Source organism: Diceros bicornis, chromosome 20 (assembly GCF_020826845.1).
Source record: "Diceros bicornis minor isolate mBicDic1 chromosome 20, mDicBic1.mat.cur, whole genome shotgun sequence".
NCBI classification, from domain to species: domain Eukaryota; kingdom Metazoa; phylum Chordata; class Mammalia; order Perissodactyla; family Rhinocerotidae; genus Diceros; species Diceros bicornis.
Genome location: NC_080759.1, coordinates 50,581,449 through 50,605,882, shown reverse-complemented (window position 1 = coordinate 50,605,882; position 24,434 = coordinate 50,581,449). Strand labels below are relative to the sequence as shown.

At 40.7% G+C, this 24,434-nt stretch overlaps 1 protein-coding gene across 3 annotated transcripts in view; it reads right to left on the bottom strand.

The window, feature by feature from the left end:
• The window catches only part of DNAH5 (dynein axonemal heavy chain 5), a 261,478-nt gene that overhangs the window by 186,196 nt on the left and 50,848 nt on the right, over window positions 1-24,434 (bottom strand). For all 3 annotated transcript variants that reach the window (XM_058564331.1, XM_058564333.1, XM_058564334.1), the window contains exons 2-9: window positions 13,123-13,257; window positions 10,734-10,818; window positions 8,175-8,335; window positions 6,795-7,016; window positions 3,972-4,109; window positions 3,072-3,248; window positions 1,347-1,460; window positions 550-657 (exon numbers count right to left, since the gene is read on the bottom strand). In XM_058564331.1, coding sequence (XP_058420314.1) covers window positions 550-657; window positions 1,347-1,460; window positions 3,072-3,248; window positions 3,972-4,109; window positions 6,795-7,016; window positions 8,175-8,335; window positions 10,734-10,818; window positions 13,123-13,257 — 1,140 coding nt within the window. The remainder of the gene's footprint in view (window positions 1-549; window positions 658-1,346; window positions 1,461-3,071; window positions 3,249-3,971; window positions 4,110-6,794; window positions 7,017-8,174; window positions 8,336-10,733; window positions 10,819-13,122; window positions 13,258-24,434) is intronic.

Here is a 24,434-nt window from a genome sequence, read left to right as displayed (position 1 = left end):
AAGCAACAGTGCTCACCATAAACACTTAGGAGTTAGGACATAAGCTTTAAACATTGTTATGCTTTTTGGCAGAATCATTACAATTGCTTTATGGATTATTGGAACATTGCAAGTGGCTTTTATTTCCATGATTATTGTTCTAATAACACCAAGTAAACAACTATGGCATCAAATAAATTTGGAACAGTGGCATATAAAATATGGAGATAGCCAGTAAAATATATTTTTTCTTAATTAAAATTTACCCAATAGGAATAAAATAACTTGCTAAATAACCTAGGAAAAGATATTCCAAAAAGAATCTTTTTTCATTTTTATTATATAACACAATATTCATTATAATTATTATTTTGAGAAATAATGCTTCATGATTTGCTAGAATCAGCCTCTCACATAAACAATTCTATCTCTATTGAGAGATTAAGCTTTTTTTTTAATTGTAGGATACATGGATATTGGAGTGTGTTAATGTGGTAATTTTTAATTATCAAAAAATTGACCATTGGCAAAGAAATATAAGTGACCACGGACTCTACATCATGCACCTACCTTTACGAACAGAGACGTGATCTTCTCAGAGGTGTTATAGTGATGAGAGATACTATAGATCATTTTAATTGCATTGATAAGTGTAGGAATAGCATCAATCATGGATATCTGGAAAACACCACAAACGTTTTCAGGGAAACAAATATCAAATTCAGCAAAATTCTAAGGTCTAATCATTCCATCTTCATTAGAATAAAGTGTAGCTAAGAAATTTTTATTTAAATTTTTTAACTATTATCTAACATTTTACATAAATATATTTAAGGGTAATTTTATTTTTATTGTTTAGTCATATGCAGTTAATGCATGCAGTTAGTACAATGAATGGTTTCAATGCATTAGCTTTCTGTTAATGACGAGGTTGTGTTAACAGTCAATTTTGTAATCAATAAAAGCAGGTACTTCTTAAAGTTAAAAGATTGAAAAAAAAAAAACCAGCAATGACTCTTCCTAAAGTTCTTCAAGTGTAGTGCAGAATGTCAATTGCAATACTTAATGGAAAGTGGAATATGCAATAAATGTTTTTAAAATATAACATGATATATACATCTTCGATAGATAGATGATAGATAGATAGATACATACATAGATAGATAGATAGATAGATAGATAGATAGATAGATAGATACAAATAGATATATAGATGTGTGTATATACATATAATTTTCTTGAGAGTAAAAAGAAGTTTCTAAGACTTTCTCAACAGACCGTAAAATTTACAAACCAAAACTCCACCTCAATTCAGCTAGTATCAAAGGACCATCAGTAGACTAAGGGAGCAGAAATCTTTAACTCACAGGGTCATTGCTGTACAAGGGGTCACAGCACTTTTCAAGTGTGTACAAATATTTGACATTGTCCTTCGCTTCATTAGCTGCATCAGTGATTCGAATATCCGTCTCTCGCCAAGTCTAAGCACAATACAGGAAAGCAATTTTAATGCAATTATTAATAGAGGAACTTCCAAAATAACAGCTGCTAAGAGTTACCACAAGTCCCTTGGGTCAGACTTGCAGTTTGTCCTGTGCATCTTGCATAAAACTGAATCCAGACAGGTAAAGTACATTGCCACACTAAAGAGCAATGTAAAATTTTTGACTAAATTTTTAAAGGTAACTCCTGCAGGCCTTCTCTTATAAAATCTATTCAATAACCAGGACAGAGTATCAAGAGGGCAGCACCTCCCTTTAAACCCACACCTTCTCTCCTCCACTGGCTACTGGATCCACTTTGCACCTCACTCCCATATTTTCTATCTTCCCTGTATTCTAACCTGAACTACCTTTCCCTATCACCCTATACTTTTGTTCATCCGTTCATGTAGCAATTATTTATTAACTGATAACCATATGCCAGGACTGTGCTATGAGCCAGGAACTTCAAAATGGAAATATATCTAAAAGTGGGAGAAATAAAAGGAAATGATTTAACACAAGCCAACATGTTCAATTGACTTCATGGAAGTCCTACTGATAATATTTCTGAACTGTAGCACAATGAAATGATTACATCTCTTTGAGCAACGATATAAGGTAAATCCAAAGCACAGTTATTGAAACAAATTACTATTGATTTTTTAAATTATTTTCATAGATTGAAACATCCATGCAAACACTAATGTGTCTTTATGGCACCAATGCTAGGTGTGGTAGGCAGCCTCTACAATGGTCCCCAGTGATTACGAACTCCTAATATTCATGTCCTCGTGTCATCCTCTGCCCTTGATCGTGGGCTGAATCTAGCAATTCACCTCTAATAAACAGAATATGAGAGAAGTGATGGAATGTCACTTCTGGGATTAGTTTACCAAAAGACCATGGCTTTTATGTTGGGTGCTGTCTTGCACTCTCTGATTTACTCCTTTTAAGAGAAGCCAGTTGCCATGTTGTGAGCTGCCCTATGAAGAGGTCCACGTGGTAAAGAATTGAAAGAAGCCTCCAGTCAACTGCCAGCAAGAAATCAGATCCTGCAACAACCACATGAACAACTTGGAAGCAGAGTCTGCCCCAGTTGAGTCTTCAGATGAGCCGACACCCCAAATGCAACCTCATGAGACACGTTGAGTCAGAAGCACCCAGCTAAGCTGCACCCAAATTCCTGACCCAAGACAGTGAGATAATAAATGTTTAAGTTGCTAAGTTTTTTAGTAATTTGTTACAGAGATATAAAACTAATATACTAGGGTTAAAAAAAAATAGGTAAGGTAAGTTTTCATTTTTACTACATCTAGTTGGTCTGAATTCATAATATATATAAAATCATGTTATCATGCTACATCTTAATTACATGCAATGCCCTCTAATAATACATACACATACATATACACCAGCCAACAAATATCTTTAATTCAAAGGCTATTTCCACAGTGTCCAAAATTATAAAAGGACAATATTATCCAATCTTGAAGATTTTTTCATAAAGGTATAATAACATTTTTCTGTTTCTAATTACTCTATGACATGAAAATACACCTAGAGAATTTTCATTCCCATTTCCTAGCACAAAAAGAAATGGCTGATAACCTTCAGAAGTTTCGACTTAGCAGCAGCGAGCACTGCCAACACAGCCTTCACATCTGGGCTTTTTAATTGATCCAAAAGGTAGTTAAATTTGGATAGTCTTTTTTTCCAGTGCTCCAACTCTGCTCGGGGCCCAAGGTCATCTGCTTCCTTCCGCAGCTGATTGTTTTCAGCAAGGACCTGTAAATGCACAGGAGAACCATGAACCATTGAGTAGGACTAGAGATATGAAAGTTATACATAAGCAAAAAATAAGGAAATAAGTAAATTATGCTATCTGAATAATGATGCTTCAAATGACAACCTTTTACTAACTTAACATGTATCCATTTTTAAAACTTCAACAAAAATGTAGTTGACTTCTTCTAACTGTAAACTACTTACGTAAGGAGCTTGAATGAACTTTTGGAGGACCTGACCTCAGCCTTGGCTATTCACTTACTGTATACCCTCAGAGCAATAAAACCTTGGAAAGCTCCCATGCCTTAAGTTGGTTAATTTTCATTGTGCTTACTTTTTGATTAAACGTCCACCTTCACTTAAGACTTTTCTGAAAATACCTTTATAGGTTAAGTCTCAAGCTTCCTTTTAGAGGACACACTGAGTTAGAAAACTCCACGTACTTCTACAGAGGTTCTCACCAAAGTAAATTATACCTTGAGAAAAAAATCGGCAATGTGCAGTCTTCTAGTTATATAAGTATATAAAGTTATTTACATTCACCTCTTAGAATTCTTACTATCTCTTAACTAATGACTATAAATTAAAACCATGTAGAACCTGTCACCTTTTAGGAACTTGTGGTAAAAATAGGCAAATGGGAATGGCATATGATATACCTTCTTCCATTGGCTTGTTCAGTAATGTGGCATCTGAAACTGATGTTTGGTTTCGGAAAATTACCTGTTCGGTCTGTTTGATCCATACTTTCATATAACCTTCTATTTTTTCCAAAGTCTCAGGGTTATTAGCTAGAGTCAAGTAGTCTATTGGTTCCTTCAGGGTTTTCAGGTCAAATATGTCACACTTTTGAAGCTTCACCTAATTAAAATGAAAGTTAAATAATAAGTTGATGCTTTTGTAAATACACATACACACACACACTCACATACACTTCTCATTGACCTCTCGGCTTAGAAGGATCTTAAGGGAATCCTCTAGACTAAACTACCCTCTCCCTGAAGAAAGATCCCTGAAAGCATAGTGGGATATAAAATGCCCAATCCTCCCTATGCATTGAGGACACCACTCAACAAGACTGATTCTGAGGTCAAATTTTGGGTAAAAAAAGAAGAATGAGTGAACTAGAGAGAGAGACAGAGTCATAACATCACAAAATTTGGGAATTAATAGAGAACTTGGAAATTAAAGCACCAACTCATGAAACCAAAGAAAGTGGGGGAGCTTCTAGGAAATTGACTGAGAGGTGGGGTCATTTATAATCTACCACATTCTTTTTTGAAACTAACCAGAGGAAAAAACTCTCATGTCCTTATCCGATAACATTGATACAGTTAGCAAGTTCAATGGCAAACACACAGATTTTTTTGGAGGGGGAGCGGGAGGAAGCAGGTAGGGAAGGAGATGTGTTGAATTTTGACTTAACAAAGAAATCTGTTGTATTTTTAAACACACATAACACAAAATGGACCTTAATATTTGATAAGGACATTGTCCTGCCGGTAGAGGTGCACCTGGCACTGTGAATCTCTAAATTCAGATCTCAGGCCTGATCCCACTGTACCAACAACAGAGCTAGTATGTTTCTCTCAACTGGTTCAGAACCAGCAGGAAAGGGTATGGCTTTTTGTCACTCAAATGCCGACAGGGCCGACGAGCCACTTCATGAAGCCCGGGTCCTAAGGGCTTCTTGGTAAACCAAGGTAAAACCAAAGAGTGTGCTGGGAGATGTGGAAGGCGGAAGGTGCAGGCTGGGGAGCAGGGGGCGCCAGATGCTGGGTTCATACTCTGCCCCCTTCAAACCAGCAGAGAGAGGCCTGTGGGATGAGGAATTGGCCCTGCTACCGGGGCCTGCCACAAGGGAACACTGCAGCACCTGGACGGCCCGCTCCAGGTTTCCTGTTTCCTTCACTTGGCTTCCTAATAAAGCCTTGCCAGCTCCGACCTCTGATGGCCCCCAGTCCTGGTTCCCAAGCCCAGCCTTGCTCAGAAGCTCTATGTCTGCCCCATCCACATGGGGCTCAGAGGCACCGCTCTGTCCTCCCTGATCCTGGCCTTCCCACTCCGTGTTTTTCACTTTGCTGTGCTCTGACAGAGCTCCGAAAACCCACGGGGGCAACCACACACCCTATCCCCCTATGCCTTTGCTCATGCTGCCCCCAGCCTAGAAGGACATCCCAGCACGCCTCCACCCCTGCCTCCCCCACGCTGCACCTTCCACCTGCCAGATCCAGAGGACTCCTTGGTTCTACAGGGGAGGGCTCTGGGCTTCATGAAGTGGCACAGCCTTCCTCCTGTGTGGGGATCCATCTCACTTTTTTTTTTTTCGTGAGGAGTACTAGCCCTGAGCTAACATCTGGTGCCAATCCTCCCCTTTTTTCTTGAGGAAGATTGGCCCTGGGATGACATCCATGCCAATCTTCCTCTACTTAATATGGGATGCCGCCACAGCATGGCCTAACAAGCGGTACGTCAGTGCGCGCCCGGGACCCGAACCTGCAAACCCCGGGCCTCTGCAACGGAGCGTGCGCACTTAACTGCTGAGCCACCGGGTCAGCCCCCCACTTCTTTTGTAATACCTCTACTACAATATGAAGTGGAATCACATGACTGCACAGCTTTTTTAGGTGGAATAGCAATTTAATTTGGGTCAACTTGCATTTTAGTATGGCCTGCATCATAGTTAATAGCAAATATAACTCAGATGTTAACTGGAATCATCCTTCCCCTGTCTGGAAAAAATTATTCAACTCCTCCATTCTACATCTTTTAGAAAGCATAATGCCTCCCTCCTTCCCAATATCCCAATAGGTCCCAAAAGGTCTCAGTATCCCCTGGAGAGGGGTGAGTGCTACATTGTCACTGGTATCATGGGATCGATTTCTCTACCTCCCATACATGCCTGATATGGGCTGTCATCTGTCATGGTTTCACACCCAGCACCCTCTACCCCAAGTAATCATTTACACAGGCTTATTGTAGATAGCACAAATTTTACAGAAGCTAAATCCCACACTTGCCAAATTTATTATTAAAGGCCCTTCGGTCACTACCTCAACCAAAGAACCAGACCCACTCTCTCCGGATATCAATTCCTCTCTGCTTCTCCCTTCTCTTCAGGATTTCCTCCATCTCTACCCACCATCCACCACCCACCATCCATCACACACACACACACACACACACACACACACACACACTCTCTCTCACTCTCTGGTTCCAAATCCCTTTCCTTCTAGAATGCAGAACAATGCCACAAGCATTTCATACTCTTCTCTTTTCAGTCAAACATCCGACATGACTGAGTAAATGCTCCATCATAGCCAACATTTCTTTGGAACCCCTACTGCATTAATCACTACAAACTATAGGAACTTAAATCTAGTCACCACCACATCTTGAGGGGGCAATAAAAATGCCCACAAAATTTTTTCAAGATTTGCAAGGTAGTGGAATTAAGACCATCCAAGAGAAGGATTACACACTTATATGTTGTCTTAGTTCACCATCTGATAATTTTTGAAGGAATAACTTATCCATTCTTACCTTCTCCTTCAAACTCTCCTGTGCGCCCGACAGGACACTCACAAAGCCTTCCAGAGAGCTCAAGAACTCCTGCTGAATGCTGGATGCTTCCTGAAGACCCTCGAGCTCACCCCAACCATGGCTCGTGGCCCTGAGAGCGGGAATGAAGATGTCGGATAGCAAACGTCTCATGCTATTGAGCAGGCCTCCATCTGCAGCATCTAACATATTAAAGCTCACCTCCTGAAAAACAATTAGGAGATCCTTTATTATAAAAATTATCCTCAGTTGCAACATAGCTACTAAGTCATTTCTGAATGTTGTTAATTAGCCAAATATCCTATGGAAATAAATGAAGACCAATCAAATGAGGAAAGCAAAGGCTGTTTTTTCAGAGCTTGCTATAGCAAGGGAGTCGGCCACCATCACAGAGGAGTGGGGAAGATTCAGAGCAGAAAACAGGGAAGGTGTGCCCTGGTTGGAGGCTGTTGGCATGGGGAAGCTGGAGACAGGCTAGCTAGAAAGGGGATATCCTGTGTGATTGGTTAGGGGTACACATTTGGGTTTCTCTGGTTGGTTTCAAGTTGGAAGTGGGGACAAAAATTAAGGAAGCTGTCAGTCATCAATCAAGTCCTGGCCCTTTTAGCCAATTGTTACAGAAATTATTGTTTAGCTTCCTAGCTGGCTTCCTGCAAGTCTGACATAGCAGGCTGGCTACCTGGGTTGTTTATCGTAGATAAGGAGGTTAGTTTCCCAGGTAGGTTGCTGCAGGTTGTTGGTCAAAGTTCTGTTTTATATATGGTCTGGCCATTGTCCATTTGCATATTCAGTCTCTCAATCCAGAAAATTATTATTGTGACCCCTTGATTAAGACATAAGCTTTATACTATTCTAAATTGCAATCATCAAAATAAAAGCACGAAATAAATAGAACACAGGATGTTTACCAGTTTATTTGGGTGCAGATAATGCACCCACTGAGGGCAGGGGAGACTGGTACAAAAGCACTTTACTCTGAACAAAAAATAAAGTAATATATCCATTTTTATAAATGTTATTTTAAAGGTATGAAATTTGACATTAAGTAAATAACTTATGGGGAACTCTTTTTCGAAGGAAAGACCTCACTTGTTACGTGCACACACACACATACACACATGCACGTACTTACATAAAATGTTATATCAATTTTTGTTAATTGAATATTAAGTCCTCTTACTCAACAGATTTAAAGGAAACGTCCTCTTAATTGCTTGCTTTAAATGCTTTTAAAAATACTCCTTTGAAAGTAGTTTTAAATATTTAATGAACACACTGGTTGTCTCCATAGGGAAGGATGTTTTTTGTAGAATTTATGTGGTTTTTGGTAATTCAGGGTAAAGGATTGCTCTTGCCCCTTACCCGATGGATGTTCTCAGAGGTGATAGCTCTGGAAGGGTCGGTCCTGATGAAGAACACACATACCCCCATAAGAGCAACATCTTTTCCCTCGGTCACGAACACCTTAGGCTTTTTAATCTTTCCAGAAATAGGATTTACTCCTCCTGGAGAGCCAAGTTGTCCTACAAATGCAAAAAAATTTTAGTTTCACAAATACTATGTACAGTCCACACGGTCGCCTCTTGGAATGAAGTTTTCTTGTTAAAATATTGTCATGTTGACTCGTCCGTGTGCTCTAGAAGGCCCACCACTAGGACAATCTCTAGCTTGAGCCCTAAGGAGGCCTAAAAGGATCTGTTTGATTTCAGACCACAAGTTCATTTCAAAATTGTTGCTCTAGGAAGAAACAGGAATGGGAGGCACAGGAATAAGAGAGTTTGGTCCAGAGCAGATTCTTGCTGAACCTACAAAAGTCATCTCCAACTGCGCTGGGCCTTCATAGGGGCAGAGAGAGGGGGTGAGGGAGAAGACACCATCTATGGGCATGTGTTGTGTCTCAGGCCCTCTGCCTGCCAACTTGTCTACATTACTAAAACTCATCACAACCCTTAAGGCAGCTGTGACCTCTCCTAAGTCACCCAGCCAACAGGTGGCAGAGCCCAGATCAAAAACCAGCTCTGCCCACAGCACTCCAGCTCTCCGCCTCCCCCTGCTTCCCCTTCTCTGTCACAGTCTGGTTGGCTCTTCAGTATATTGCTGCATTCAGGATCGTGCAGAGGCAGGACAGCACTGTGATGAATGGCGTGGGCTCTCGAGTCAGACTCCCAGGGCTTCAGTCTCAGGCTTCACTTCCTAGCCATGTGACCCTGCGCAAGTCACGTAATCTTTCTGTGCCAAGGCCCAGAGAATGCCAGGTGCCAGTCAAGCAAAAACTTCCCTGGCACCTCTTACCTCTTGTCCCTGCCCTGCTTCAAGCCTGACACAGTCAGAAACTGTGATTAACACGATGTGGGAAGGGGTAGGGATAAGTTTAGGAAGCAGAGGAGGGCCACATGCTCCTCTCCCGTTGCAAATATCCACCTTCAGAGGCTCCTGCTGTGAGGGAGGGGGTGGAAGAAAGAGGGAGGGCCAGGAGTGAAGAAGATTTCACATTAGATCAGCTAGTTTTGATCAACTGGATATTTTTAATTTCTGAATTGAGACTGTGCTTGTAATCTGAAGCAACCATAGGAATTTTTCTTATCTAAAAATATCCAGGGCCAGCCCCGTGGCTTAGCGGTTAAGTGCACACGCTCCGCTGCTGGCGGCCCGGGTTCGGATCCCGGGCGCGCACCGACACACGGCTTCTCCGGCCATGCTGAGGCCGCGTCCCACATACAGCAACTAGAAGGATGTGCAGCTATGACATACAACTATCTACTGGGGCTTTAAGGGGAAAACAATAAATAAATAAAATCTTTAGAAAAAAAATAAAAATATCCAGAAAAGTCATGGGATTGTCTGAATTTTAATCCAAGGTCAGAAGAAAAGCTACTCCCACTGAAAAGGTTTAAAGGGAGAGTGGGAAACCAAAACAAACCTGCATTTATGTTTACATCCCATGAACCCTTTTGTTCAATGTAAGGTTTATACACAAAGGCCAACCTCACCCAGTGCCTAGTCCATGGGTGAACCCAACACTTCTTCTGAGCTTAGGGTTTTCAATTGGGGATGAAATTCAAAACTTCTTCTTGTTTTGATTTTTCACTTGAAATATAATGGATTTTCTAGTCACAAAATATCAGATGGATAATTTGGAGAAAATGCCAGTTATTTAGAGTATGCATATATAATTTCCTCAATATTTAAACAAAGAAGCATAGTCATACTATATGCCAACAGCAACAACTATTTTCCCTTTCTTCAAAAAGGTCATGAAAGGATGGCATATGATATTTTAATATAATCATAATATATTTATGTCCCTACTTTGGCTTTAAAATTATATGAATCCATGTAAGAGTTGAATGGGACATGCCGGTTTAATCCACACAAAGATTTGTGAATTTTTCTTAAGTGAAAATAACTAAACCTGTCATTCAATATTACATATTTGAATCATAGTCAGTAGAAAACAAACATAATGTGATATTCAACTGGAAAACTCATGTTATGCTTATCGGCAACAATTCCAATGTTTCAAAGAAATAGTGCCTATATAGAGAAAAAACAGATGTCCACAAGAACATAACTGCATATGCTAGCACATAACTGCATAGAACCAACTAGCATGTAAGGAAAGGAAGTCTCAAAATGCAACCTACTTTATTATTCCCCAATTATGAGCACAGCCTGAAAAGAAAAACAAAACATCCCAAATAAAGTTAGAACAACCAGGCTAAATACCCACCATTATCTGTCCCCTTTGCTTGAGGTGAAAATAGAACCTGAAAATAGAACCTCACCCACCACACCTCACTGCTCCCCACCTCTCCCACCTCCCAAGGTGAAAGTTCTCACAGTGGCCTTCTGCTTCATGCCATCCTGGGATAAACCTTATAACAACATACGTCTGGGTTACGTCACATCAAATTTGGATACCTGTTTCTGCTACCTCCACGTCCTGATAGTAAAACATGAGGTGACGAAGACCTCCAGCAGCAAAAAGCTGATCAATTCTTTCAATCTGGGAAAAAGGAAAGGCAAGGTAATGACTCTGTTCTGAAGTAGAAACATGTTAATCAGCATTTACTATGATCTTTCTTATTCAGATAGGACTGCATCTAATAAACCGTATAGAAAGAATCTTTTTTTTAACATAAAAACCATGAAAGAATAAATGTTTCACCATAATGAAGATTCAGTTCAAAGAAGTAATTCAATTAATAATAAAAATATTTGCTACACACACACATTTGAAGAGATTGTCCCCGTTTTTTTTGCTAATTTCCTAAAGTGTTGAGCTGTTGAAAGCAAACATAAATATAGATGTTTCATTTTCACTCAATTGCAGATCAGAAAGAGAGAACAAACCTTTCAAAACCCAGTCTAACACACTGGAGATAATCACTATTAAAACGCAATAATCACTGAAAACTGCCATGAGAACACACATGACTGCAGAACACTCCATCAAATAGCAACCTGGAATTCAGTCCCACCCATGAGCTTCCCTGCATCACTAGAAGTCTGTCAACTGGCCTACTACCAATGCAAGTGCTTCTATAAATAGTTAATAGTACAGTTTTGAATTGAAATGAGAAGAAAAAGGATAAAATCTACACACCCATTAGGATGGCTACTCTCAAAAAAATAGAAAATAACAAATGTTGGCAAGGATGTGGAGAAATTGGAACGCTTGTGTACTGTTGGTGGGAATGTAAAATGGTGCAGCTACTGTGGAAAACAGTATGGTAATTCCTCAAAAAATTGAAAATAGAATTACTACATGATCCAGCTTACTTCCACTTCTGGGTATAGACTCAAAAGAATTGAAAGCAGGATCTCAGAAAGATATTTGTGCACCCATGTTCATAGGAGCATTATTCACAGTAACCAAAAGATGCAAGCAACCCAACTGTTCATTGACAGATGAATGGATTACAAAAATGCGGTATACACATATGATGGAATATTATTCAGCCTTAAAAAGGAGAGAAATTTCGACACGTTACAATATGAATGAAACTTGATGGCATTTTGCTAAGTGAAATAAGCCAGTCACAAAAAGACAAATACTGTATGATTCCACTTATATGCTATATCTAAAGTAGTCAAATTCATAGAGACAGAATGTAGAATGGTGGTTTCCAGGGGCTGGGGGAAGGAGGAATGGAGAGTTGTTGTTTAATGGTATAGAGTTTCAGTTTTGCAAGATAAAAAGAGTTCTGAAGATTGGTTACACAACAATGTCAATGTACTTAACACTACTGAACCATACACTTAAAAATGATTAAGGTAGTAAATTTTATGTGGTGTGTATTTTACCACAATTTAAAATAAAATTTTTTAAAAGGATAAAATCTAGCCCGAAATTTAAGTTTGAAAATGAGCCTCCTTCAATTTCTACCATGTTATACATAAAACCATCATATATAAGGAAAAGCGAGTTGCTCTGTTTTCTTTGTTACATTTCCTTGATCGAGGATGCTATGGGGATGAGTAGGACGGACTCATCGAGACTAACTTCCAAGCCAAGAATGTGGTGAAGGAGATACTTCCATCACGGCCAGTATTGAAGCTCCGGGCCCTCTAGCCTTGCTTGTGAGCCTGAGCCAGGACGCTGTCTTTACAACCCCAGGTTCTGACATTCCTGGGTCCTGGATATGACATAGCAGTTTGACTTGGGCTTCCTACAGTTCAGAAATTTTACTCATTTATTCCACCTGCATTACCCCAAATCCAGATGTCTGAATTGGGAAGTAGGGAAGAGCTAAGCATTTCACCTCTGGAACAATCTCTCCAAGACTGAATCAGCTGTGTGACCCTCTCTCCCTCTATGCCTCCATTTTTGGGGAATAATATCACCTACCTCCTGATATTATGAAGATTAAATGGGATTATAGATGAAAATCACTTAGAACAGAGACTGACACATGGTAAATAGTCAATAAATGTTAGCTGTGATGAAGAGGAAAAAGAGGAAGAAAAGGACATTTCTTCAACTCCTGATTGATTCATCCTGTAGTTTAACCATCTGACTGTTATTCACCCTTAATTGTTCCTCTGATTCCTACTAACCCCATGAGAGTGGCACGGTAGGAAGGAACAAAGCCAGGAGAGTGCTGGAGCTGGAGCTGGCTCATACTGGCTCATGACAGCCAACTGATCACAACTCTTCCCAACTTAGCATTTAGTGACACCATGTTGGTAGTTTGGAATCAGCCATGACGGGAGTACTTACACCACAGAAACCAGCAAACACTCAAATTAGTGCCAGACCCTCTGTGCCCTCCATAATCCAGTCAGCGAGAACTCAAATGCATCGCACCTGATTCCCCTCAAGAATGGCATCCTCCACTTCAGTTTTGCTCAGGTCCACACAGGAAGCTACAATCGCAAATAAGTAGTCATGCCTACCATCCAAACGTGCCCGCTTGGCTTCCTTCTCTTCCTTCAGTCTTTGCTACAAGAAAGGAACAGAAATCTTATGAAGCAACTGCTATTCTCAAATGGATTCATTTTGTAATAATTTCATACTATCATTGCTTTTTCAAGTCTTGGGTATTCAGATAACAGACAGCTTAATGGTACCAGGTTTTTTTGTACTATCTTCTATTTTTATGAATAATGTTATTTCTATTATGAAAATAAGGTGTGCTCATTGCTTTGAAATTGCATAATACAGATAAGCCAAAAGAAGAAATAAAAATCATCTGCCATCCAGAAAGTATTACTGTTAACATTTTGTTCTAAATCTTTACAGACTTATTTCTATGCACACATAAGCATTCAATAGACACACAAGAAAAGAGATATACATTTTGTAAACATTCCCTAAGCCACTAAAGTAATATTCTTCTACACTATCTCCTATCTTTATTGTTTGTCTACAGGTTCACATCTGGTCTTAAAATTAGTTTCTGAATACCATTGCTCACTTTTTAAATGTTGATTGTTAATTACAATAACAAGGCATGTTCAATGTAACCAGTTAGAAGCCTATCTTTCCATATGTGCTTTGCTCAGACAAACATATGCAAACGTATAGAGATGTGTGTACATCTATATGTCATACTATAAAAATTTTTCATGCATTTTCCCTTAATAATACATCACAGACTTCTTTCTAGTTTAATACGGACTATTCCAACCTATGTAATCGCTGCAAAATATTCACAATATGGACGTACCATAATTTATTCAGCCATTATACCATTGGTGAATATTCAACTTCCAATTCATTTCTTGAATTAAGTGTATTATCTTTAATGTCAACCAGTAGTTCCTACTAGGAAGAAAAAAAAAGGCCCCTCTGGATCCTTTCTTTTATTCAACAAACAGTTATTAAACCCCAAACATGTGCAAGCACTGTAGAGGCAAATGCAATCCAGTGACCTCAAAAGAGTTCACAGCCTGGTTGACAGGGTGTGAGCAGAAAAAGTAAATATGACAGGATGGCATTACGGTTGTTACAGGGGCATCAGATATAGCCAGGGACATTTATGGGTCTTCAGAAAAGAAGCCGAAAGAAGTATTCCCCACTTTAGCCTGGGGCTGAGGAGGCGTAGAGGTAGCAATACAGGCAAACTTTCAGGAAGAGGTGGCTTGAGCCTAGGGTTGAAGGAGAGTTGGCCACACTCTCCTGGGATGGGGTATTTCTGCGCATGTAAAGGCCAAGAGACATAAGAAAGCACAGCACATTCTGGAAACCACAAGGCAGCCAGGATGGCTGAACTAAAAAGGTCTAGAAAGACATGACCGGAAATGAGAAAGAAATCAGATCATAAAATAAATTGTGGACCACATTAGAAAGTTTAAACATTATCTGAAGTCCACGGCAGATCACTGATGAGTTTCAAATCAGGAGAGATGTTTAGTTGTCTGTGCCGCATCAAAAAATCAGTCATTCTGACAGTAGTGTGGAAAGTGGATTGGAGTGATGCAAGCCTGGAAGCAGGAAGGCCAATCTGGTAGGTCATGGTGGCATTCCCAGAGCCTAAGACAGACAAACAATTGGGAACGTGGATCTGGAGCTCAAGGAGAAATTGCATTGCAGATACAGATATAGACGGAGGTTCTCAATCCGGCACAACTGATGTTCTGGGCCAGATGATTCTTGCTGTTGGGGGCAGTGCTATGTACTGGAAGGTGTTTAGCAGCATCTTTGGTTTCTACTTTCTAGATGCCAGTAACTCCCCACCACTGAGTTGTGAGAATAAAAAATGTCTCCAGACACTGCCAAACGTCCCCTATAGGACAAAATCACCCCCTGCTGAGAACCATTGATATGATATAAAATAGGTATGATAGAAATAAGCATAGACATAGACGTAGCCAAGATAAAAACTACAATGTAAATTGTATCTTTGGAGGTCGTGCAGCACAGAATCTGCACAATTATGTAATCAGCTCTTTCATCCAGCAGGAGGTATGTGCATACTAGTTATTCAATAAATACTTGTCAAATGAATGAGTAAATCAAAGTTTAAACCATGAATGTAAATATGATTTTTTAAGAAAGAAATGGAGAATGAAAAGACAAGAAGGTGAAGAACCTTGGGAAACACTAATATGCCAGCAACAAGGAGGGAAAGAAGAACAAATGGAGTGGGCTGAGGATGAGCGGGCAGCGAGATGAAAAGGGACCAGGAGGCAGCGCCACCAATAAACCACGGAGAGTAGCCAATAGTGCTAATGCTATAGAGGACTGGTTGGGTCAATTAGGATATCCATAGCAATTGCATTTATGAGATGGCTGTAGCATCCCACAGCTCCTTTGTAATGTGACTGTACCACTAACCTATCAAGAGATGGACTCTACTTCCCCTCCTCTTGAATTTGGTTGGTGCTGTGACCAGTTTTCACCAAGAGAATGTGGGGAGAAGTGAGACTGTAAAATTTCCTAGGCTACTCCTTAAGAGACCTTCAGCTTCTGCCTTTGCACTTGGGAGTCCTCCCTTGGAACCCAGCCACCATGTTGTGAGAATTCCAAGCCACATGGGGAGACCACATGGAGAACAACCAAGGCATTCTGGTCAACAGCCCCAGCTACATCCTAGCTGACACCCCAGCACCAATTCGCAAGCTATCTTGGACATTCCAACCTAGTCAAGCCTACAGATGATTGCAACCCAGCCAATGCCACATGAAACAGAACTGCCCAGCTGAGCCCAGTCACCCACCCAAGAGAGACAATAGGCAGTTGTTGCTGCTTTAAGCAATTAAGTTCTGGTATGGTTTGTTATGCAGCAGTAGATAGAATAATCCTTGTTAGAATAATTTCATTGGTTGGGCAGAAAGCAAATGAACGTAGATTTAAGAAAAAGATGATTGGGAAAAGAGAAACACAAAGATATCGAATATAAACTACTCTTTCCAGAAACTTGACTATAAAGGAAAGAGGTGTGGGACTAGTGGATAGAGAGGAATTTAGAGTCAAAGTAGAGTTTTTTAAGATACAAAAGACTTCAGAAAAAGTAAACAGGAAAAAGTTAGAGATTTCAGAGTGATCGAAAGGCCGTCACTAGACCTATGCAATTTACATGCATTTTTCGGAGCCTGGAAGGACTGCTTGAGAGAAGAATTAGTTGGGGGTAGGGACAGAGGGAGGGTTTAAGGTTTAAAAAGAATAATCTACCTATATCCTTGCCATTTCTCTAAAAAGGAACTAACTCAGGTCCTGACACATAGTATACAGTCCATAAACGTCAAATAGAAGTAAATTTAAATCTCTTTTCAAATGTGGCTAAAATCAGGAAGGTGTCTGTTGTTTTGACTGTTTTCTACCTCCTTAGCAGGAAGGAATAAAAGGCTTTTCTCAAAGTGATCTCTGAGTTTGTACTAAATGTCTTCAGCAGCTTGAGAACACGGTGGCCACCGGGGAGCCAGGAACTGAGCAACAAAACGAGACGGCACATGCTGGGTGGCCGAAAAGAAAGAAAAGAACCAGGAAGCCAGAAGAGTCAGGATGTAAACCAATTGAAGGCTTCCAAAGAATACAGAAGCTTAAATACGATTCTGCCATGGCAACACATTACTCTGTGACCCGATTTTATAAGATTCCAAAAAGGAAAAATAAATATTCTAGCAGAGGAAAGGTGAGATTGGTCCCTAAAACAGAACACTAAATTTTTCTATTTTTATTTAAATATCCCAGAGGAAAAACACTTCCAGAAGCATATTATGTATACAAAGCAAATTATCAGTGTGCGTTTAAAGGAAGCACTTTCAGAGTTATATTAAAAGGCATGTTAAGCTTTGAATACATTCTTACGTAAACTGATTGTTCTGTCTCCAAATGACAAGCAATATGAAGTAAACCCCAGTGCCCTGTAGACAAAAGACCACAATGTTTATCAATCTCAACTTTCATTGCCTTATACTAAGGTATCCTCCTACAATGAGGGACTTTCTTTTTTAAAGACCACAAAATGTCAATAACGTCAAACAAATATTTAGTCATCAGATCAGGCATTGTCCGTCCATAAACTGAAACCAGCAGCTTTCTGGCTGCTAAGGAACTGCAGCAACAAGCAGTCAGATGACTAGCTGTCCGGAGGTGGCTTATCCTGTTGGCCTTTGAAACATTTAGGACACCTGGAGAGTGAGGGCAGAGTGGGATTAAGAGGGTGAGAAGGAAACGATGGAATTTTTTTGGAGTCACATTAAAATTGTTCTGCATTGCATGAGCAAGCACCAACTGATGGGGGCAGGGAGGATGGCCAGAAACCTAGTCAATGTCCAAGGAAATCCAGAACAGTATTAAAACCCTTCTGCAATTTGGCGACAGGGTATGTTGCGCTGGACTAGGTGACAGCTAAGCTCCATTCCTTCTCTAACATTTGGGCTACTTCTCATTGGTTCAAAAGTTAATACAGACCACAGACTTGAGATTTTAAAATACAAATCCCAATCAAGACCCAATGCCATGTACTTTCAAAATAAAGCTCAGTGACTTTTTCTCATGACAAACCCATCCATCTAAAATTTTTAATATACTAACCTTTGCCTTTAACTCTGTAGAACCCAAGCCCAAGACTACATGGTTGTATATGTAAACTGTGTATGAACTACATACACTTCATTTTGGCTCTAGGTTGATAATCCCCAACAATGTGAGAGACCTTACCCTCGTCTGTAAAACGGAGAGAAAAATCCAAACTTGAAAGGTATTTGTGAAGACTAAATTGGGTGCGGTCTTGATAAGTTAATCAGCACTTGAATTTAAATGGCATGACCAAAGCTTTGACCCTGGTTATCAAAATTTAGGGGACATAAAACCTTTTTATAACGATTTTTTAAATGTGCAAATGTTTAAGCTCCCTCTACTCTTAGAAAGCCCGGCCCTGCTGGCAGGCTTGTCTCTCATCCAGGCCCACCCCACTGACGTCACTGGCAGCCAGAAATGGATGGAGGATGGAGCCATCAGGTCTAGGAGCCCCTCTGGGGCTGAGCAGGGACACCCTTTTCCCCAACCCTCCTAAAGGCGTCAGAGTACATTTTGCTGTTTCTCCTGGTTGCATTGCTAGCTATGGATCTGCTAGTCATGATTTGCTTACTGTGTTTAGGTTTCATTGTCACAAAAGCCATATGAAGCAGACACTATTACCTCCACACAAGGAAATCGAGACTATGGATGATTAACAATTTTCCCAAGAGCGCACAGCTTAGTAAGTAGCAGGGCTGGGGGATCAAGCCTTGGTGTGTCTGCAGGGCCAGGCCAAGATACAGGGGGTCCCAGGCAACCAAAAATTTTGCATCCATTCAAGTTGATATTCCATAAACATGTTTTCTTTAAATTTCCACTCAAGGGTTATCTAGGGCACTCTGGGGGGAGACCCCATATACATTGCCTGGGGTATAGCAGGAGTTGCGAGTGGAGATTGGAGTCAACTAGCACCAATTTCAGAGTTATACTGGTGATATTTTAGTGTCAGGATGGACTGGTACCCAGGGAGCTTCTAAATGGCATGCCCTGTGTCCAGCTCTCCCACAAGACTCTTGTGTCTCAGTAAATGGTATCTCCCCACTCCATCTTTGACTCCCAAAAGCACTGGGGAGGTGGGCTCCCTGCTTGGGCAGCCAGTCGGCTGGGCTCCATGCTTCCCCCCACTCGTGGCTGCTTCCTCCTGAACAACTTCACTTTTATTTACATCATACTGTATACACTAGGTCTTCATACGATGCCTTTGCACAGCAAAGTGAGTGGGGCAAGGAATGGGTTCTGCAACCAAAAAAATATATCTTTGCTTAAAAAAAAGAGTTTTTCAAGGCAACATGATTAGCTTTATTGCATGTCTGAATCTGAGAAAGAGAAAGAGATCTGTTTTAATAAGGGTCTGTTGCATATTTTTCAATGAATATATTTCTATTTATTGGATGTGGGTGTTTTGTTTTGTTTTGTTTTTTGTGAAGAAGATCAGCCCTGAGCTAACATCCATGCCAATCCTCCTCTTTTTGCTGAGGAAGACTGGCCCTGGGCTAACATCTGTGCCCATCTTCCTCTACTTTACATGGGATGCCACCACAGCATGGCTTGACAAGCGGTGCCTGGGTGCGTGCTGGGATCCGAACTGGCGAACCCCCAGCCACGGAAGCGGAGCGCGCGCACTTAACCGCTACGCCAGGGGCTGGCCCCTGGATGTGGGTGTTTTCTTTTTTTATGTATATGTATGCATATAGCAATGTAACAGAGTAGAGTAGAAGACAGTATAATACAGATTAAAATCCCCACCGGAGATAATGGTAAATAATGTGGAGTCTATGAATTACAGTTGAAACCTCTTATCTTAAATCGCCAAAGTCAATACCTCTGAGACTGATTTCGCTTTGGCTCCCAGTATCAATCTCAAGTCCACAGATAATTAATTACCAGATGGAACATAGGGCTAAAGAGGCCAAGGACACGGTCTGATCATCTTAGGCCAGTTAACTTCACTTTATTCCATTTTCCCCAACTGTGGATAAATGAGGGCAAATCCATGAGCAGAAGGGAAAACTACTCAAAGTATATGCCCAGCTGAAACACCTGGTTATTTGTAAAATATGTATTTCTTTTCTTTTTTTAAGGAGGATACCCAAATGGCCCAGGCTGGTTTAGCTCACCTACCTGCCTTATATATAACCTGATCCTTCTTATCTCATGTACAGTCAAATAAAATCAATATCAACTGAATCTCACCATTCCTACAAGAGTGTCAGCTCCACAGGGAGGGATGTTTTCTATTTTGATTTTTGCAATATCCCCAGTGCCCAGAACAGTGCCTGGCACAGAGGAGAGCCTCAACTGATATCTGATCAGTGGATAAATTTACCAAGTTAACCATTTTACAAGTCACTCTCAAGTAATTAAGGGCTGTAACAAATTATTCTAGCTCAAGGTGAGTCCATGATTCCAAGCTCAGAATTCAGTCAATAAGCTCCTAGATCTTCAGTGCTGTTATGACTTGGGCATAAACCAATGCATGAAATTCTACCATTAGTATAGATTACAGCTGTCCCTCAAATTACAGCAAATATACCTAACCTCGCTTAGTCTACATCCCATGTAAATGTGTTGAATTACGGAAACTGAGGGAAGCAGTTTCTCTTACTCATTTCCATGTAGGGCCTTCTCTACAAACTTAACCCAATTTCCGTGTCTTCCAACAAAGAAAAGCCTCCCTCCTCATCTTCCAGCATTTTTGTTTTAACCCACAGGGCCCCATTTCCTCCCTGAGAGAGGCTGCTCCGTTATGCTTCCTGGACCACTCCAACCTGCTCTTTAATTGGCTGGGAGAAACACAAGTTAGCAGCTCTCTGCTTCTAACTGTACTTTTCATGTCTTGTCTTTCTTACTGCCCTTTCATTTCATTTCTCCAGGTGAAGGGCCACAGCTGCAGAGGAAGTGCTGCACGTCCTTCCCACATTAAGAGCACTTCAGCAAAGTGGTTTCTGGAAGGAAAAGACACTCTGCGCTGGCTAATCCACTCACAGCAGGTGCTACAGTGAAGCCCTCCTTTATTTAACAAGAGCTGCACTCTCTCTCCATTGCTAAGAGATAGCACTTAAACAGAGAAGGTCCCATCAATTTTCCTGTGTCTTAAAAGTAAGCTCTGGAATCTTGTCTCTTTTCACTGGAGTTTTCAGGACCCCTAAATCTCCCCATTTACTAACTCACTGATCTGTCATTCTTTCCAAGCAAATAAAAGATCCCCTCTTTACCTTTTACTACATAGGGATTTCTCACCCAAGCCGACCCAAAACCTGCTCTAGGGGTATCCCCATCACCACGACCTCCTCTCCCCACAACATTCCATCACCCAAATTCTAACTTAGAGTCCGTTTTCTGCACACCAAATTTCTACACCTGATCGAGTCTTAGCAAACCTTCATATGGCCATATATGTTATCTGCTCCCAATGCCACAGTTGTTTTACTCCAAAATCAGGAATACCTCTTTTTAAGGAACTCCACTAGTTCCCTCTGGCAGCAGGGGCCATATAACTCAAGTGGCTTTCACCCATATGCTAACTAAATATAATATGTCATTATTCACATTTTATATGACACAGGGGTGAAATTTCCAAACTTCTCCTATTCATCACAATAAACCAGAGCGCTTAAAGTTGGCTGCTCATTAGAATCACCTGGGAGCCTTAAAATACTGATGCCTGAACCTCCCACCACTCGGAAACCCTGACTTGTGTTGTCCGGAGTGGGGCCTTGGCATTGGTATTTCTCAACAGCCCGCTTGGTGATTCTAATGTGCAGCCCAGTAAGAACATTGCTCCAAAGGAAATCATTGTATGAATTGATCATGATTGATTAGTACTACCAGGCTCTTACTCGAGGTAGGAATTTAATACAGAATGTACAAGGGAATAAATTTTGGATCCCTCCAACTCGAGACCTCTTGTTTTTTCTCATTAGCAGAGTTCTACAAAAATTGATAGGAAGAACAAGTTTCAGCTCTAAACTCCATGAGGTTGAGAAGTGCTCTTCCCTGCCATTTCATGGAGCAGAGTCTGGCACAAAGTAGGCATTCAATGGATATTTGTGAGATGGATGAGTTTTACACTTAGAGTCGCATCCTCCCAGGGTCTAGCTATGACATGATTACCATGTGGGTATCTTGGGCATTAACTCATTCAGGCTGAAGAGTACTCACCTGGGCATTAACAAGCAGTGTCTGTACCCTCCCCACTCCCCAGCGAAATCCTAGAGCCATTCACCTCCCGAAGCTCCAAGGAAATTGTTTTGACCTGTATACGATGTGAAATCTCTTCACTGAGCCAAACATGTCTGGACCTGATTAACACAGGATACTGAAACCGGTTTGGCTATTTTGCCAGAGAATAACAAAACTGACATCCCTTCAGCTTTCAAAAGATATCTGAAAGCAAAGGTTCTTTTCTGTCTTGGCTTCTACTATGCCCTCCCACGGGGACAATGGCTGCCTCCCTGCAGAGTTTCTCAGCAGGGGAAGGAGATGGGCCTCCTGAGAGGATCGTGCCCTCTCTCTCCCCCTCCCCCCAGTCTCTATCCCCACGAGAATCACCTAGAAATCTGAAATTCCATAAGCAGCAGTATTCCCTAGCAGAAATACATACAGGGTAAAACATTGAATACATTTCCCTGCAGCAAAGGGAGAACTGTCTTCTATTTTAAAACCAGCTTTGCAATCAGGTGAATTTAAGTCAAGAACTGTCATAAACCTTGCAAGTTCTTTTTCTGGAAGTCAACAAAGTCAACCAACAAAATTATGTATTTCAATTTAATTTTAGGGAAAGAAAGAATAACAGAATCCACAAGTCTGGAATTCATGTCCCTTGTACACTTGTCACTTGGTACTAAGCATTCTTCATCTATGAGAAAAGCAGAAAGAAGGCAGACATCATATCTGGATGATATTTTTGCAAATAAGCAAGTGAATATACACAGAATTATTTCAAGTTTTTTCATTGAAAAGTATTTGGGCTTATTATACAAAAGAAAGGATATATGGCTTGACTATTCTAAACCCATAGAGTTTACAGTACATTGGCTATTTGCATGTCAATTATTATATTACAACAACCTAGTTATAATATAGCATTGTTAGAGTAATAATTCCAGACCAAGGTTAAATAAATACAGATTTATAGTTTTTACGTTAAGTAGCTTTGGAATCTTTGCCATTGATTATTTTGGTTTACAAAGTTATAATTTAATAAATTGTCATATCAGCATGCTAAATAGAAAATGTGTAATTATTTATGTAATATACTACAAGATTACTAAGGTAATTCTGTTAATATCATACTTCAGTGGCATGAAGAGAACCAGCATCCTGAATATATAACGAAACCTCCAAAAAACTTAACTTACTCCCAAAAGGCAGCTCATGCCAAGGAAGAATCTAATTCATTAAATATACTCGAGATTTTATCACCGATTTCAACGTTTTAGACTTGGTAGTGAAAGACAGGAAAAATATTCAGATGTGAAAAGTCCAATTCATTCAATTTATTGCACAAGCATGAACTAAGCCGTATTGGTATCAGGCTCTGTGTTAAGGGAAGGCTATTCAAAAATGGAAACTGTCATCCCTGTCCTCACAATCTAGTGAGGGAAAGTGACATGTAGACAAATGTCATTTCACTACAGTGATGTGACCAGGGCTCTAATGGACACAGAAGCAAGGTGCTGAGAGGGCACAGGGAAGGAACTCTCGCCTCCTCCTCAAAGCGGCAGGGAAGCTTCTCAGAGGAGGCGACACTTGGATTTGCTCCTAAAGAATGAGAAAGTGTTTGCAGGCAAACAAGTTCAAGGGCTTGGCTGGAAGATGTCGACCTTGGGAAGGATGCATCGGAATCGTGGCACTGGGGAAGTGGAGGGTGGCAGGTGGTAGAATGAATGCAGAAACATTCTAGAAATATTCCTAGAAAAGGCAGAGACAGCATTCCTGCTGTTTTGTGGGGAAACAACAGGCTGCAAGGCCAGACGGAATCATCTGGGCTGTTGGGGATGCATAAAAGATACAGAGATCAAGCCCTGAGAAAGCATGGGTTAGAGTTGAGACGGGAGTCCTTAGAGAAACCTCCATTTTCTTCTGACATTAATTGGCAGGGGAAGAGGTTCCAGATCCCTCTCTTGGCATTTGCATAATAAAAAGCTCCTGAGCTGAGCCCAGTGCGAGGGAAGCTCATTCTTCAGTGTGACTCCAAAGGCACATCCATGCATCTCAGGGTCTGTGACCTCATCTCCAGGCCTATGGAACGGGCAGTAGAGTGCGATTCCAAAGAGCCTGGAAAACTGGCAGCCTAGACTCTGCCTTAACTCTCTCTCATCACCAAGAAAAGCTTACAGGTCTGAAAGAATGCGAAGTCTCCAAAGCACCCTGAATGTGTTTTTTCCCTCAGGCGAGCATTGTCCCTAAAGACACAGCATGTACTTCTAAAAGTAGTTATAGTTTAGAATGCGAGGTACAGAAAAGCCTAAGGATGCAAACCGTTTTTTTTAAATTTGAAATATCAACATGTAGCCTTATGCACTATCGAAAAATTAGTAGACAAATATGTTTCTCACAAATTCACCAGTGTATAACTTTGAACTTTTTTAGCTATCTTTCCACACAGGTGTGAGAGATGATAATCCAAGACCCACGTGCAATTTTACAGA